At 35.0% G+C, this 17,238-nt stretch overlaps 2 protein-coding genes across 2 annotated transcripts; one reads left to right on the top strand and one right to left on the bottom strand.

Moving 5' to 3' along the window:
* Window positions 1-271: 271 nt before the first annotated feature.
* LOC106720314 (multiple epidermal growth factor-like domains protein 10) lies at window positions 272-11,720 on the bottom strand. The gene is made up of 8 exons (XM_014514939.2): window positions 11,522-11,720; window positions 11,071-11,161; window positions 9,336-10,123; window positions 3,817-3,850; window positions 1,694-2,565; window positions 1,391-1,513; window positions 871-1,004; window positions 272-706 (listed from the first exon to the last, which is right to left on the bottom strand). The coding sequence occupies exons 1-8, from the start codon at window positions 11,653-11,655 to the stop codon at window positions 540-542; spliced, it is 2,343 nt and encodes a 780-aa protein (XP_014370425.2). The 5' UTR covers window positions 11,656-11,720; the 3' UTR covers window positions 272-539.
* A 1,641-nt stretch (window positions 11,721-13,361) lies between these two features.
* LOC106720236 lies at window positions 13,362-16,678 on the top strand. The gene is made up of 7 exons (XM_045679018.1): window positions 13,362-13,457; window positions 13,552-13,649; window positions 14,037-14,211; window positions 14,286-14,435; window positions 14,928-15,055; window positions 15,275-15,570; window positions 16,499-16,678. Exons 1-7 carry the CDS (start codon window positions 13,419-13,421, stop codon window positions 16,510-16,512), a joined length of 900 nt encoding a protein of 299 aa, XP_045534974.1. The 5' UTR covers window positions 13,362-13,418; the 3' UTR covers window positions 16,513-16,678.
* Window positions 16,679-17,238: the final 560 nt, after the last annotated feature.

The raw sequence follows: 17,238 nt of genomic DNA, 5'->3' as shown, positions 1-17,238 counted from the left end.
TAATTTATAGCCACGAAATAGTTATGAAATTAAAATAAATAAATCTTCATGCATTCAAAAATAATCACTTATCATGAGTTTCTGAGACCAAAATCCCAGTTTAAAACATATTGTTATCTCTGTTTTGTCAAAGATAATGACAGGGATGACGATATGTTTCATACAGATCTTGGTCTTAGAAACTAACGTTTACTCAAGTCAATATAAATACAATTCTCAAAGTTCTTCAATTAATATTCCTTTTTCAAAATTTTTAAATTTGGAACTCGTTTTTCAAAATAAACATAATTTGAAATGTTTATTGTTTTATTTTATTATGTTTATTATTTGTACTGTCAATATTTGTGATAACTACGAAATTCCACTGTCGCGACACCAGTTAATGAGATCCCTCTCATTCCCGAGATAGCAATAGGATTCGCATGCAAGTGTCACGCCATTTAAATATCACTGTAACCAGGAAATTTAACCACCGAAACACTTTTATAGATACAAATAGTTTTGTTTCGATTGTGAAAACCCTCATTTGTAACACTGCGTTATACGTCGGGATCGTTTTTGTCTTCGAGTAACGCTTCGGCGGCAGCTCGGCTCGGATCTTCGTCGTTCACTGCGTCATATTCATTATCTCTGGCCTCTTTTCTCCCATCTCCCATAGTTAAGAGGGTACCTGGTACAGTATACGCCACACTACTGAACGCACCATCTGCAAAAAAAATCGGTTTCACACCTTGGAGTTTTTCAATACCGCCGTAAAATATAGAATACTAAAACTGTAAATAATGCTTAGTTTGAACATTCATTTCCTTCTTTTAATTCTAATATTACATAATTTATTAGTTTCTATTTTTAAATGTATTAAACACTTACCATTATTGTCAGTGGCTTTGACTCCATATTCCTTCCTCCTCTTCCACATGTGTCCGAAAACAGCAATCATTAGAGTAAGCAAAAGTAAGCTCACGGCACCTCCTACAACCCACGATATCTCCAAACCGGCTAATCTGAAAGCAGTTTTTTTTTTCCAAATAAGTGAACATAATAAAAAATAGTATGCGTGGTTTCAGCCAGCAGTACTGTACTTCTATAATGGCGTAATGTAAATTAGGCATAAGGAAAGATATTGTAAGTAAATACTTCTAATGACAAAGCAAGTGTAAAATCATTTCTTTAAACAGAATTTTGTAAATAGCTTAATAGCTACACTAACGTGTAGCCTCACTTGAAAATTATTAGCCCACATGTAGAAACATTGTTTTTGGTTTATCCTTCAAATTGATTTACAATTTGTCACATAATTGCTCGATACCTTATTCTGACCATACTAATTTTCTTCTAACGTAGACATGTGGTCATTTATCACTATCATTTAAAACCAATGTCAACAAACCTGGCGGAGGACTCGATCTCAGCAGTTTCTACAGCAGCAGTCATGGAGCACGGGCTGTCGTCGTCGCAGCGGCAGTCACCCGCTATACAGTGCCCCCCGCACGCCTCGCAATCCAACTTAGTTCTACAAATACAGTACAAATTGTATTAATTATTCTAATCCCTTATAATTATCAACATCACCTAAATTGTCATCATGAATAGATTATTATGCATGTTGTTGTGCAGATTTATTTCTAAAACATCAGATAAGTTCAGTTAGTTTTACCAGAAACAAAAAAGTATTATAGATAAAACAACGTACATATTTGCAGGAACACAGGTTCCATTTTCAAGTTGAAAATCTTGATTACAGTCGCAATGTCCGAATAATGTGCAAATACCATTTTCACACGGTCCATCGCATTCCTTGCGACAAATCGTGGAGCTCCCACTTATTTTCACGTAGCCAGGCTCACAGGCACAGGTATTTGGTGACTCGCAGTAGGCATTGACGCAGGTTTGTGAACAAACTGGCACGCATTTATCTACCGTAGTGTTGTTTTCTACAGTATGTTCTAGAGTATAATTTTGTGGACAGGAGCAAACGCCTGGAGCTGAGCAAGAACCGTTGACACAAGGAGTCTCACAATGAGGTATGCACGACCCTCGTTCATCTCGTGAATAACCTTTGAAGCATTGACAGTTGTTAGGAGCTACACATGTGCCGTTGCCGCACGATTCGCACACCGGCGTGCACTCTGAAGAGTTGTCATTCTTATATCCTTCGTGACATCTGCAGACGTCGGGCGCAATGCAATCTCCATGAACGCACTCTGGGTCACACACCGGTCTACACATTATCGGATCAGTATCGATATCGGAATCGCAGGACCCGTTGATGCACTGACGTTCATATCCAGGGTCGCATTTAGGTGCACAATATGACGAATTAATTTTCTCGAAATCTGCACCACAAATGCAAGTGTTGTTTGGATGACATTGTCCGTGTTGGCAGGGCGGGTCACACTGAGGCTCCACGCACTTGTGATCGACCAGCTGCAGCGGTGGGTCGCAGCTGCACTTGTCGGGGCCCACGCATTTCCCTCTTTCGCAACCGAATCTACAGTAGTAGATGCATTTCTTACTGCGGGAGTCGTACTTCCAGCTCGGACAGCACACGAGCTTTTCTTTAACCTGCAAATTGAAACATTACAAACTATTAATTTTCAAGTCCTACATCTATAAAAGGTAGATAAGGTAAACCTTTATCTTTGTGTACACGATTACAACTTTTGCCACTAAATAACAACAAACGTATAATAAACATAACTTGTATCGTACTATTTATAACTATTGCGGTGGTAAATGTCACAAAGGTGATAAGAATGCTTTTTAGTATTTTGCGTCGCATTGTTGAGTATATTGGAAACAATATTAAAACAAATTTCACATGAATTTCAAAATTATTTCACTAATTAAAACGTTGTAGTTATTTTTAAAAACTGCTGATTGTACATGACAGATCAGTACTCTTTCCAAGATAATAATTCATTACGTTGTAGAATACGAAACAAATGACAACTCTTAGGCTACTCGAAGTCACAATGGAACATGCATACTTCGGGACAGTTGTGAAAAACAAGACGAGCCCAAAAAACACACGTATTTTTGTTATAAACAGCAATTTAATTTAGTGTTTGTCCTTTGAACTTCACTTATCCGGTGTTTCATCATACTGTGGTGGTTACAGAGGTCGATTGTTCCCATTACACTCAATACTGCATGAATCATATGCGTTTATAATAAAAAATAAACTGTATCCCGAACTTATCCCCATAAACTTATCGACAGGATGTTCTTTGTGCATTTAAAACATTTACATAGAAACATATTAACATACATAGTAATATGCGCCAATGTCTTAATGACTAAGAGTAAACACATCCCATTTAGTGGTCATAAGTTCCAATTCAGCATTAGACTGTTATAGTCAATTATATCCTAGTAAAAGCTTAGTTAAATGGTTAAAGAAATATTAGAAAACTAGCTGTCGCACGCAACTTCATCCGCGCGTAATTAAAAAAAACTAAATAAGTAGTCTATGTATTCCGGACTATGTTCTACATCTACATGTCAAATTTCAGCGATCCACGCAGCCGTTCTGGAGAAACCTTCTAAGAAACTTACATCCATCCAAACATTCGCATTTATAATATTAGTAAGATTGTTTTAATCGTCAGTTAATATTAAAAAACTGGACAAAAATACACACGCTGTAAGCGCTTCCACTTCCCGCGCGATTCTCTCTTTTTACTCTATATTTTATTCTCAACCGAAAAAGGCAAAAGTCTTAGTGGCCAGTATGTCACCTCTTTGGCAGAACACAAACTCCTTGTCAACCAAAGAGATGAGATAACTCTTCACTCAACATAATAATTATCTTACCTGTCTTTCTCGAGGCGTCCGTCCACTGACCAACCTGAAAAAATAATGAGATTACATTAAAAGTTATTGTATAAAATCCATGATGTTAGGGAAAACATAAATCAAATTACACTTTCGTTTCTAAAATCGATCAAGTCGTTCATGTTATGAACGACTCTAATAAAGCACAATATTACTTAATGTTATCCTTCAGTTACTGAGGCTATTGTTAATTTAGTTCATATTGATAACGATACACTTTGAGATGACCCAAGGTCATTAATAAATCAATTTACCTATATAATTAATGTTGTAATAAACCTTAAGAATTTAGCAAACGTATTTGAACATTCAACAATTCACGCTGTTGTTAATCTCTGTAATTACAAATATGAAGGATGATAAATTACATCCGTTGTAATCACTGTCAAAACAATAGTCAACAACCTGTACGTTATTTGACTGTTCGGCAAACTATCTAAAACAGGGTTCCAGTAAATAGTGACAACTGAAACATGCTTGATAAGTTAAAAACATTTAGAAAACAATGAACAAAACTCTATATAATAGAAGAACCGGGATGATTGTTAATACTTAGAAGATTACTTCCGTGAGTTTTCACAAAAAGCTTGTATTTATATGCATTAAGAAAGCTCAATCCTCAAGCTCTTACGGACGAAAACTTACATAAAAACCCGTCACAAAATGTCATCGCCAGAAATTCGTTTAGACATGAATGTAACAAGTGATCAACCAAAAAAAAACTTACATTGTCCTAACGCAAACACCGACATCTCCCTTTTTCAAACATACTCCAGTTTCGTAAAGCACAAATAAAATAAAAAGCACATTAAACGTTCTCATTTTGTTTTGCACAATCATTTAACGGACGTTTATTTTGTAATGGCTTATATCATCCAGCATTGGCTACATCCAGCGATACGTTATCGAAGGAAGTGGGTACACGATGAGTTCGAAAATATTCCACACGAATAATCGCGAATAAATAAATCGATGTGAGAACACGAACGATTGCCGCGAGCACGTCACTACGACTAACGATACCCTAACCGATACACAGTCGTTTAAAAACTTAACGACCAATATATGGGTTGAATACTATATTTATAATTAAGGCGCCAACAATGCGGGGACAACTCTACAATGCGACTGTAATTAAATAAGTCGAATCACAAATACACTGTACTTTTTAATTGACCTACGCGTGATATCGGGATTATGCACAGAGTAGCAATAAACCAGAGCTTTCAAATTATGTAACTGTTGAATAGTCTCGAAAATTATTTTTAAACGTTACCAAAGGGCTTTTCAAATAAATTGGCAAAATAAAAAGTTATGTAAAAAACGTTGCTTTTTGTGTGATTTTGCGTCTTATAAATTGACTCTTAGCCAATATTTGACTTATTTTCGTATTTTTGATGGCCTAAAAGTATTTTGATATATAAAATATCGAAATTCAAGAAAAAGTAAATAAATAATATATTCACGCATATATTTGTGTAATGAATTAATTTTTTTTTACCTTTTCAATAATGAGATATTCATATTTTTACGATGATATTAAATAAAAATAATGTGCGAATGATCAGTCTATACCTTAGCTACACTGTGCACAAGAACAATGACTCTATCAGACCGGACAACTTTATAGACATCCGGCGACTGATAGCGCATTGGACAAGCGAGATGCGGACTACGACTACTATTCTATGCACGCGAGCTGTACGAAACATTAAGATGTATTCACACGAGCCCACCAATAATGAACGTACGCCTTATGCGGAATATACGCTTCGCTCAAGCAATAATAAATTAGTTACATGTCACTGAGAGTTCTCACTAGCGAAACACGTACAAAAATATATTGGTAAAACATATTAACAATATTGTTCCTATATATAATATGATGGTTAAAATTAATAGTTACATGCTTACAACAATGGCTTTTTCTGAATTCAATTTCATTTACCTCGAACATAATAATCAGTCCGATTTCTTTTAACAAATATTTTCTCATTCAAGCGTAACACAGCGTAGCGCTCCACTAGTCAATGTGAGGTCACCTTAATAAAAGCTTCTTAATTTGGCTGTGCAAAAAAATGTACCGTACTAACACGTCTATTGAATGGTAAATCAATGATTAGCGTTAGCGAATTACAATGCAGACGTTTTAACTTACTGTTTATGACAGTGGCGCCAACCTTCTCAACTTTCTAGCGATGAATGCGGACAATACATAAAATAACTGGAAACATTATAACAATAATCATAAATAGCTGCAAACCAGCAATACTAAAAAATAAACATAAATACCAGATCAACGGTCGCCTTCGGAAAGCTGCTATAACAATTGAAGAAATGTTTCTGCAGAAATATCCAATCGCTTCAAACGACATATGGAATAGAAATGCACTTGGACTCTTGTAATTGAAAACCATCAGAACCTCTTAAGAGCTCTCAGAATTGACAAGAAGATGTCTAGTGCTGAATAACAATGCCATCTCAACGTGATTCTGGTTATCAAAAAAGTTTAGTACTATTCTTGAGATTTAATCAGGTCAAAGGTATGGAGTACTTCTTCTTCTTCTTCAGTCCTTGACCTTATCCCATTTACTTGGGGTCGGCCTTCCTCGTTTTCATTCTCCAATTAGCACGATCTTGCGCTTCGTCTGGTGTTAATAGAGCACTTTTCAGGTCTTTTTGAACCGTCGTCAACCATGTGGCGGGTGGTCGTCCACGTGTACGTTTCGTCGTAGGCATATTTAGGGCAAGCTTTATCATTCGATCGTCTGGGCGGCGTTGGATGTTGGAGTACCCCGTTGGAAATATAGACGCATGGAAGTTAAACAAGATTTTTTACTGTCTCTTATGTTCGGTTGATTTCACAAACAATACTAGTATATGTATATATGATTTACGTTAACAGGTTATGGAATAAATTATTTTTTCCTCTAAACGACAAGCAAAATTGCCAATTAAATGTTATAATAATGATAGCGACACACGATCAATATTTACCATTAGTTAGTGATTACAAAGTTCCTAATTAAGTAAAACTAATTAGCTATAGGCTGATTCATATAACAGACAAAAAATATATAACTCATTAACCACTATGTAATATCGGTTACGATGCGATTCAGAAGTTTGACGTATCGTCGCTTAGCTTCGCTTTAGTTCTTAGTTTAGCGTTTTGCAAATCAAACAGTGAAGATTATAATTAGGATTTTAAATCAATTAAAAAATCTATCTTTTTATTTTCAGTAGGAATATATAAACATTGCGATGGGTCCTATGTATAAGGACCAAAGTAACAGTTAAAAGCTACCCCTTAGTCTAATATTAACAATATGCACTAAACACAAAGATATATTTACAAGTGTAAACGTGTCTTTATGCTTAAGTAAAAGGGCGTATGTGGCATCTTTTCCTACATGGTTGAAACTTTGAGAGACTATTGTAAAGTTGTCAATTTGCAAATTGGCCTTTATTTGTAGGAGCCATCGATTGACAACTATGCATTTAAAAGGTTGCAATATATTAAAGGAAGTACAGGAATATCTTCATAAATGAGCTTCACAAATGCAAAGGAAAATATCTTTCATAATGTGCAATAAACAAACAAACAATATGTTATTTTACATTTAACTAACAAATAATTGCATCATAGAACTTTGTAGAACCGTGAACTTCCTGTTGATTTCATTATTAATTCTAATTTGGAAAGTTTTGTATTGCCGAATGATTATAACAGTAACATACTATAAAAAAGTTAATTCAGAGAACTCAAAGTATTATAATGAAAATCGAAATCACAAGACATATTAGATACGCTAAATAGAAAGCTCTAATCTTTGCTATCAACCCACAAACAAATTACAAATCTTTGTTTTAAACAATACTAGCTTTTACCCGCGCCTCCGTCCGCGCGGAATAAAAAATAGAAAACGCGGTAAAAATTATCCTATGTCCGTTCCCTGGTTCTAAGCTACCTCCCCATCAATTTTTAGCTAAATTAGTTCGACCGATCTTGAGTTATAAATAATATAACTAACACGACTTTCTTTTATATACGAGTATATAGATTTCCAGTGTTATTCTCACACAAGATCTGATAAAACTTTGCTATTGTATATTGTACAAATGCATGTTTGCAACAAAACCAATTCATTGTTAAAAATAACCCGTCATAAATTATCATAAATATATTCTCTTTTGTCGTACAATTGGCCGACATCACTCACATCGATCATTCATTCGTATTACGTCACGGAGGCAATGCGCACGAGCATGATAACTCAGAATGTATACTCCGTGCCACAATAAGAAGTACTACTGATTCAGATATAAATCTCATCAAAAAAAATATAATGATTTTTATTTACTTGGATGTTATAGATAATCACGTACATTTAACTGTTTCATTAATCAGATAAATAGTTTAAATTGTGTGTTAGTAAATGTGATTTTTACTCACGCTCTTGTTTAAGAAAAACCCTAAAAACAGATAATGGATATAATCTTTCGTCTTAATATTTTAAACTACCGTAATCTTAACCATTCTATTGGAAAATTAAAAATATATGAAATAAAATTGTTAAAGAATAGGTAAATAAAAATCGTCGCGTCTCTAGTGAGCGGATGAGTAATATTGCAAATGAGTGTACCGCGTCCTGCTCTGGCGCTATCAATATAGGGACGATTCGCTTTCCGTTGCCCACGCAATCTCATTGTATCGCACGAACGCACTAAGTATCGCCGGGCCAAACAATGTCAATGACGGCCTAACAATTTAAACGTACAACTTGCTATAGTTAAAAGTGCCAGGAACTTGCTTATTTTCGGTTTTTTTATATGATAAGGTGAAAACGAGCGAACGGCCACCTGAATTCGACATGACCTGAATAGACATCTGCAATTGCAGATGCGTTGCCTACCTCTAATCGATGGAGGAAGGGAAAATAGAAAATGTTTCCCATTCCGATGCATTGTCTATTCCGACAGGTCCACTTCACTTTTCCATCCTTTCCATATAAGAAAAGGATGGGAAGGGAAAGAAGACTAAAATTAAGCCTCCGACACCTCCCTCAACAGACGAAACGCGAAATTTCTTACACTTAACGTCTGTCTTCTGTTTAGTCGTGACATTTTCCCGGGCGAGCCGGCCAATTCGTGCAACAGATGTTGTTGTTGCTGGCGTCTACCAATGTTAGAATTATTATGTATGTTTTGAGATATGCTACAAGCAGTATTGAAATTACGGGATTATTCTGGCACATCTCGCTCGTGTACTAACTTGAATCAAACAAAGGATGCTAAATTTTCAGTACAATTTGTCTCTAAATTAAATAAATCATAAGAGCAAAAGATACATTTACGAAATTTAAGATCATTTTCTTTACTTTATCATTTATAGGTAGGATAAAACGTAGCGATTATGAACGAGGTGATTCGTTCTTCCTAATATTAACCAATACACAGACATAAGAAGGCAAAATAAATACATGTCATAAACGTACCGAAATGGGACGCTGCAGTCGAGGCATGTTCCGTCGTCGTCACAGCCGCCCGGACACTCCTTGGGGCATGGTGTCACACATCTGAAGTCATCGTCTTTGACGTAGCCCTCCATACAGGAGCACACATTTGGCGCCGAGCAGACCCCGTTCACACAAGTCTGGTCACACGCTGGCACACAACCGCTGGTCCCATTTGTGTACCCGGCATCGCAAACACAAACATTTGGTCCAACGCATTGGCCATGATCACAAGAGTCACATTGCGGAATGCAAGTACTGTTAACTTCAGTATAACCCTCCAAACATGTGCAAACATTTGGAGCGGTGCAAACTGAATTAATGCAAGTGTTTTCACAAACCGGTTCACATGTAAACGTATCCTTAAGCGTATAACCGGTGGGGCACCCACAAATGTTTGGTCCGATGCATTGTCCGTTGGCGCAAGGTCGGTCGCAGATGGGGGAGCAGGTGAAATTTTCATCGACGGCATACCCCGGATCGCAACGGTAACAGTGCGTAGCGTTGTGCCTAACGTAAGTAGCGTCGCATTCGCAGGTGTTGTTGTCGACGCAGTGGGCGTTGCGGCAGGGCGGATCGCAGACGGGCAACAGGCATACGTTGCCGTGTACGGGGTCGAGGCGCGCGGGCGCGTCGCAGTGACAGCGGTCAGGAGCAACACAGCGGCCACCAAGACAGCCGGTGCTGCAGAGAGGAGCACAGCTATCGTCCTCACTTTGGTAGCCCCACCCCTTGCAGCAGACCGCCTGATTCTTTGTCAACATGAAGGTCTGGAAAAAACATCCAAGTAATTAGTCGAATTTGGCGTCAGCTTACTATCGATTATTAAATTAATATGTTTAACTATCAAAATAGAAGTCAGTTCAAAAATTTCTGTACCACCCCTCATCAACACAGCTGTTTATAACAAGATTAACTGTTTATAACTATGAAATTGTACCAATAGTGCTTGCGTTTTAATAACTAGTTCAACTTCACCAATTTTATGTGAATGTTTAATAATACTTTTCAATCAGTTTTGAATTGAGGAATAGTTACAAAAGAATACAGAAGTAGATATTTTTAAAAGAAGCTTTCATTTGCATTCAACATCATCACAGTCGTCTGTAAGTCACAGTGATGTTAACAATAGTAAATCGAAAAGGGCATTAACTCGTTATTCAAAACCTGTCCTAAGTTCCCGACATCTGATTAGTAATGTTAATTCCAGTCGCGTAGGGGGTTCCGGTTATGTGTATGCAGAACCTTAGTCAGTTCTATAGGCACGTCCCCAGCGCATCTCTATCAACATCCTTTCTCCTTCGCTACTAGCATTAATTCTATGGTTAGTGCATATTTATTAAAATAAGATAAAGGCAAAGGGCAAAAATTGTTGTCTTCACAAACCACGATTTAAGTATACAAATAAAGTGTATCTGCGTGTATGTTTTTTGGTATTTGATACAGTGATTTACATTAGAAATATATTTGGAAGAATGAAAAAAACTAGTTCAAAATCAATACAGATAAATTGTAAACCTCTTGTATTTGAAGTCAGTTAAAAAGATCTAATGATCGTGCCCATAGTAAGCAATAGTAATCTTACTGTATATTTCTAATTAAAAAAAAAAATAATTCAACGATGACATCATGCCAAAATATGGAAAACCGCAAATTAATAAAATAAAACGGTAACCGTCTGCAGACCTATTATTTTAAATGGATAACTCAAACTCACTTCTTTTCTCCTTCTCTTCTCGACACATCTCTTTCTGCCACACCATTTGTATAGCTGCGCATTAAATGTCTTCCATCTCCAATTTTTATAGCTGAAATAGTCAAAATGAGAAGAATTATAAAATGTTATTTTAAACTAAAACAGACTTCTCTCTAAAATTATAAACAAAACAAAGATAAGAACACATTCACGAATATTCACACTTTCCAGTCAACATACAGCATTTTCAAAATGCCAAAAAACAGAAAGATTAAGTTTTTTTCCAAGACTATTCAATGACAAAATAAAATTTAACATGTACTTTACGATCATCATTTCCATTTATAATGTACTATGACGAAACACTAAATTTACTAATTTACAAACACTATAAAACATTACAAATTTAGATATCCACCAAATAATTAATAAACAATAACAAAATGTGATCTAACAAATTCAATAAACCGACCTGGTTTGCACAACACACACACCGGGGTCCCCAGGCTGGAGTGAATCAACACAGAACACATCAAAGCAACAAACAAAAAAAGCTAAAAGCACAAAATTCGTAAACATCTTGAAAAGATTACAACGCACAGTCATTACGCGAACTACCAGTCGCGTTTGGTGAAATGCGATGACGTTCAAACGCAACCGATTTGTATGAAAGGCAGGGACATTGTGATGGGTTATCAACCAAGTGCTAGCGACCTATATCAGTTTACTAACATCGCGCCCCGGCTTCGCATTGGTGACAAAGCACATCTACATTCTTTCATTGCACGTTTAATTTTTATCTAGAATTATCCTAATTAATTAATTACCTCTAAACACTTAGTATTTTATCCATATTAATGAGTTTTATCCTTAATCCTTTCTTGTGAATTCTCGGTCATTAGTTAAAACTGAAAATCGAGTGTCCTAGACTTGGCCGTGTTGGGCGAATTTTTCGGGTGCATGTAATTTATTTTAACACCTTCTAAACTACTTCTAAACTACTATTAGAATGGTATAATGAAAATGACAACAGTAATTAACATTAATTGCTCACATACTTTCTTCAAAAATTAATGAACGACAAAAAATATCTTTGTTCTAAAAATCAAAGTAGCTGTCCACAAAAACTATAAACTTTTTGATAATGTTAACTAAGCTTATGTTCAATGAATATATTCAAATACGTTAAAAACTTAACTTATTTACTTTTATTTTATATTAATTTAAATTAAAAAATAATTATTGATCCTACAGTCAAATTATTTTAAATAATTTTATGCGACGTAGTTGTATTTCCAAGGATAACACTGTATTATAAATAAATAAATAAATAACTAACTTAACGAAAATTATAAAGAAATATAAAAAAACAAGTAAACTTAAATATTCAATTTAAACGCAAATTGTGCAGGAAACACAAAAACGCAAGCTGGTGCAATTCAATATACATAATTAAAACATTTCACTTAGTTATTTCACTTAGTTCTTTCATTTGACATCTGCTAAAACCATAAAACGATCATTAAATAAACTAACGGACTGACGATAGTTTAACAGACAGTTAACAGAAAGTACGAACGTCGAATCTAAGCGGAACACATTGCGCGTGAAATGATACGGATACTGTATGACGGAACATTCGTACATTTTACTCATTCTATATGAAGTATATTCATAATATTTGGTGCAAAGCCGCCGTAATGCTAGATTGTAAACTTTGCTGTGATGATTAAGAAGGAATAAAGCCTATCGATTAAGAAGAACTTACGGTCAAGTAGAATTTAATACAATTTAGGGTCCTTCATCTAGCAATCGTATGTTTTTCTCAAAGGCCGGCAACGAATCTACACTTCCACTAGGATTGCAGATGTCCATGGGCATCTATGATCACCTCGATGTCCCCAACGACGCTCGTTTGCCTTATCTTACTAATATTATAAACAGAAATGTTTAGAATTTAGATGGATGGGTGGATGACTGTTTGTTTGAAGATATTTCTGGAACGACTCGAGCGATCTTGATGAAATTTGGCACAGATGTAGAACATAGTCTAGAGGAACACATAGGCTACTTATTATTTTTATGATAGTGTCTTATAAAAAAAACAATAATTAAGGATGTCTTAAATTTGTGCTGAATCAATTTATGCCTATTTCCTTGATTAGCAAGGAGTATTATTTTAAAACACTATATACACAATTACTCATGAAACAGGAAAAATACAAGGATATTGAGACTATTAAATATATTGTACTATTGCTGTAAACGGATTTTCAATTCGTTTTACCATATTACATCGCATGGTTAAACTGTTTAGTCGTTGTATCTTACGACGTTAAAAAAGTGCTGTGAAGGACTATACATAAATAATGGTTACTCTTCAAATGTATACAGCAGTGTTGTTAATGGTATATTGAATTAAACAGTTGTCATATAATTATAAAATAGTTCATTTAATTTTGAATAACATATCCGTATTTTTTTGAATGTTCTACATTTTAGATATTGCAAAAAGCTGTTAATTCTTTGGAATGCATCGATTTTTATACAATCTTCGAAGAAAAATCGTGTTATGCTAACCATACCTTTAATCCTGGAATGTAAGTACATTTATCAACACTCTTAGATAGTAGTCTGTGTTCTTCCAGACTATCTTCTATATCTGTGCCAAATTTCATCAAGATCCGTTGAGCCGTTGCGGTGATACCTTGTGACAAACATCCATCCATCTATTCGCATAATATTAGTATGATTTAATCTCTATTTTGTTAATATTTGTTATGAAAAATAATCGGGTATTTTAACTGTCAAATTAATTACAACACTTTATTAACACATATGCTGTCTCTGTTTTGTTCAACGAGGATGAAAGTGATGACAATATGTTTCATGAACCCGACCACTGCATAAATCTTCGCTCTTCCACTCCCTTCACTTTTCGCAGAGTGATTTTTATGAAATAGGTAATAAATAATTAGGTTTTTTAGTGATCCAGCTACTTTTAAAACGTTATCAAAACATGAAATACCTGACGACTGCACTGATACTTTACCGCAAGAAGATTGCTTTCTTCAACTTACCTGTGACGTCATAGAAACAAGTTGCGAAAGTATAACAACAAGTACAATGAAAACGACAGAAACCATTATACATGAAACAGAGGTCAGTGAACTTAGTTTTAAGGACTGTTTTACAGATGTGTTTTAAACATAAAAACATGTTTTTTTCTGTTGAAGGCAACTTTGAACTATACAACAGTCACAGAATATACAAAATATACAGAAAGTACACCGACTGAGGAATATACAACGAGTAAAGAATATACACTGACTGAAGAATTTACACCGACTACGGAATATAGGGAGGAGGAGACAGATGCAACAAAGGTATGATTCATTTGCCCACGACGTATTCAATCGTTCATGTCTGTTGAAAGATTTTTGTTTAACGAGAACACCGCGAAAGATCTTCGGGATGTACATAATGTTTATTATGAAACATTTACACAAAAAAAAAGAAAGTCAACTTTTGTAATATTAAAACGAAGATATAGCACGGCTACCCTCTGTGACACTACCATCACTAACTAGAAAGAATGAGGACAACAGAAAAAGCCTTATTTTTAATCTTCTAATGTACTATATTAGTGACTGTATTTTATTTTCGATTAGTTAAATAAAAATGGCGACACAATTTAATGGGAATAATAATACAAAAACAAATGACAATCTTAATACTCTGATACCTAATTGTGGGCATCAACAGTTGGGACAATTAATTAAATAATTACACTCCCTCTCATACACTTCTAAAAATAGAGATAACAATATCATTAGTACAAAGTGTTTCTTCTGTAATTATTGTGTCAATGTTCTTAGGACATCACAGTCACTTATCAGACTGAGAAGTGGGCAATTGAAGAAAGAGAGTTTTATACGGCGTTTGAAGAAACTACCTGCAACGACTTAGGACCAATAATAATAATTAACCCGGTGCCAATGTACAAGTAAGTTTTCGACGTCAACTCGGTGTTCCTGCCTACCCAAGTTAATGACTAGGTCATAGTCACCATGGCCCGGCGAGAAAATAGCCAAGGCCTAAATAGAATAAATGTCGGTTTAAAATTCACACTATACCTAGTACGATCGTAAACTGACGAAGTTCATAATTGGTTTATTGCATTTGATCACTCTATACTTTAATTAGCATTTAAATTTTATTACAGATACTTAAAAAGCTGGAACACATCTAGTTTCACTGACAACGACTGCGCAAAGGTGTACCCGTTAGATACTTATCTGGAACTTTCCTGTGAAGATATTGTGACGTCATGTAAGAAGATAGAAGCGACGGGAATTCTAAAATCAAGCCCTTCAACAACACTAAACACCGACAATACTCTATTGACCGCTACCCATGTTCTGATAGCTATTGGAAGCGTAGCTTCTGTTACATTAGTGTCCTACGCAGGATATTGTATATCTCAAAAAATCATAGATATTATACAAAGTAACACTTATCGTAAGTTTGTATATCTATCTATATATATAAAAGAAAGTCGTGTTAGTTACACTATTTATAACTCAAGAACGGCTGAATCGATTTGACTGAAAATTGGTGGGCAGGTAGCTTAGAACCAGGAAAAGGACATAGGATAATTTTTACCCCGTTTGATATTTTTTTTTTCCGCGCGGACGGAGTCGCGGGTAAAAGCTAGTATTATATAAAAGAAAGTCGTGTTAGTTACACTATTTATAACTCAAGAACGGCTGAATCGATTTGACTGAAAATTGGTGGGCAGGTAGCTTAGAACCAGGAAAAGGACATAGGATAATTTTTACCCCGTTTGATATTTTTTTTTTCCGCGCGGACGGAGTCGCGGGTAAAAGCTAGTATTATATAAAAGAAAGTCGTGTTAGTTACACTATTTATAACTCAAGAACGGCTGAATCGATTTGACTGAAAATTGGTGGGCAGGTAGCTTAGACCCAGGAAAAGGACATAGGATAATTTTTACCCCGTTTTCTATTTTTTTTTTTCCGCGCGGACGGAGTCGCGGGTAAAAGCTAGTATTATATAAAAGAAAGTCGTGTTAGTTACACTATTTATAACTCAAGATCGGTCGAACTGATTTAGCTGAAAATTGATGGGGAGGTAGCTTAGAACTAGGAGACGGACATAGGAACTTTTTTATTTTGTGTGCATTTTTTTTATTCCGCGCGGACGGAGTCGCGGGTAAAATCTAGGTTTTAATATATTTTTTTATTATTGTATACAACTAAAGATTTATTATTTTTCATTAATACTAAAAATGGATATTATAATTGCAAGGTCATAGTTTGAAAACCAATATGATTTTAAATAAATTTCTATCACTTATTTTATACTAATGCAGTAATCCGATACGTTAAGGGTTTACGAATCTAAACTAACAGTAAAATTATTTCAGATTTACCACAATGATTGGCCGCAGAAACCTAAAGCCATATAAAATTTCTATTAAAAATTATTTTTATGGCTACGCTGTTTCAACTTTGGTGGAAACTTTAACAAAGAAATGTCAAACTTTTAAAGAAGTCTATGAAACTGTACAGAAGCTACGTAGAAATGAAAATTAACCATGTTTTAAAGCACATATACTCTTCATTTATTTACATGTTAATAAAAAATTACAACTTTTTTTTCAAGATAAAACTTTCATTTTATTTTTATTTAATTTATCTTAATTACAATAATACAAAGAAAACATTGTTAAGAAGTACGGCTAAATTATCCAAGTAATTTTTCAGTCGAACAAAGATGCAACATGTCTGTTACTACACGTTATATCGTTATAAGTTTCCATAGGTAGTGGTCACTTAACACCAAATGATCTGCTTCCTCATTTGCTGTCTTCTCGATACAAAAGAATGCGTATATTATTATTTTTCATCCATATGACGTCCACTACTGGGCATAGGCCTGCGTACGTACTACAAAATAATCCATCAAACATATACATTTGAACTGGTAAAACATTAGTTCAATGGAGAGTAAAAGTTCGTTACATAATTTCGGAACGCTCAGCCTTGTCCGATAATCAGCAGGTCAGAAGGTAGCATTGGCAGAGATCCAAAGGTCGTCTATACACGCAAGCCTATACTTTTTAGGCAACGGTATATTATAGGTGTATTAAGGAGGTAACAGTTA

The sequence above is a fragment of the Papilio machaon genome, chromosome 8, assembly GCF_912999745.1.
Source record: "Papilio machaon chromosome 8, ilPapMach1.1, whole genome shotgun sequence".
Classification (NCBI taxonomy): Eukaryota; Metazoa; Arthropoda; class Insecta; order Lepidoptera; family Papilionidae; genus Papilio; species Papilio machaon.
Note: the sequence above shows the minus strand (reverse complement) of the source record. Positions and strands in the feature narration are given on the sequence as shown.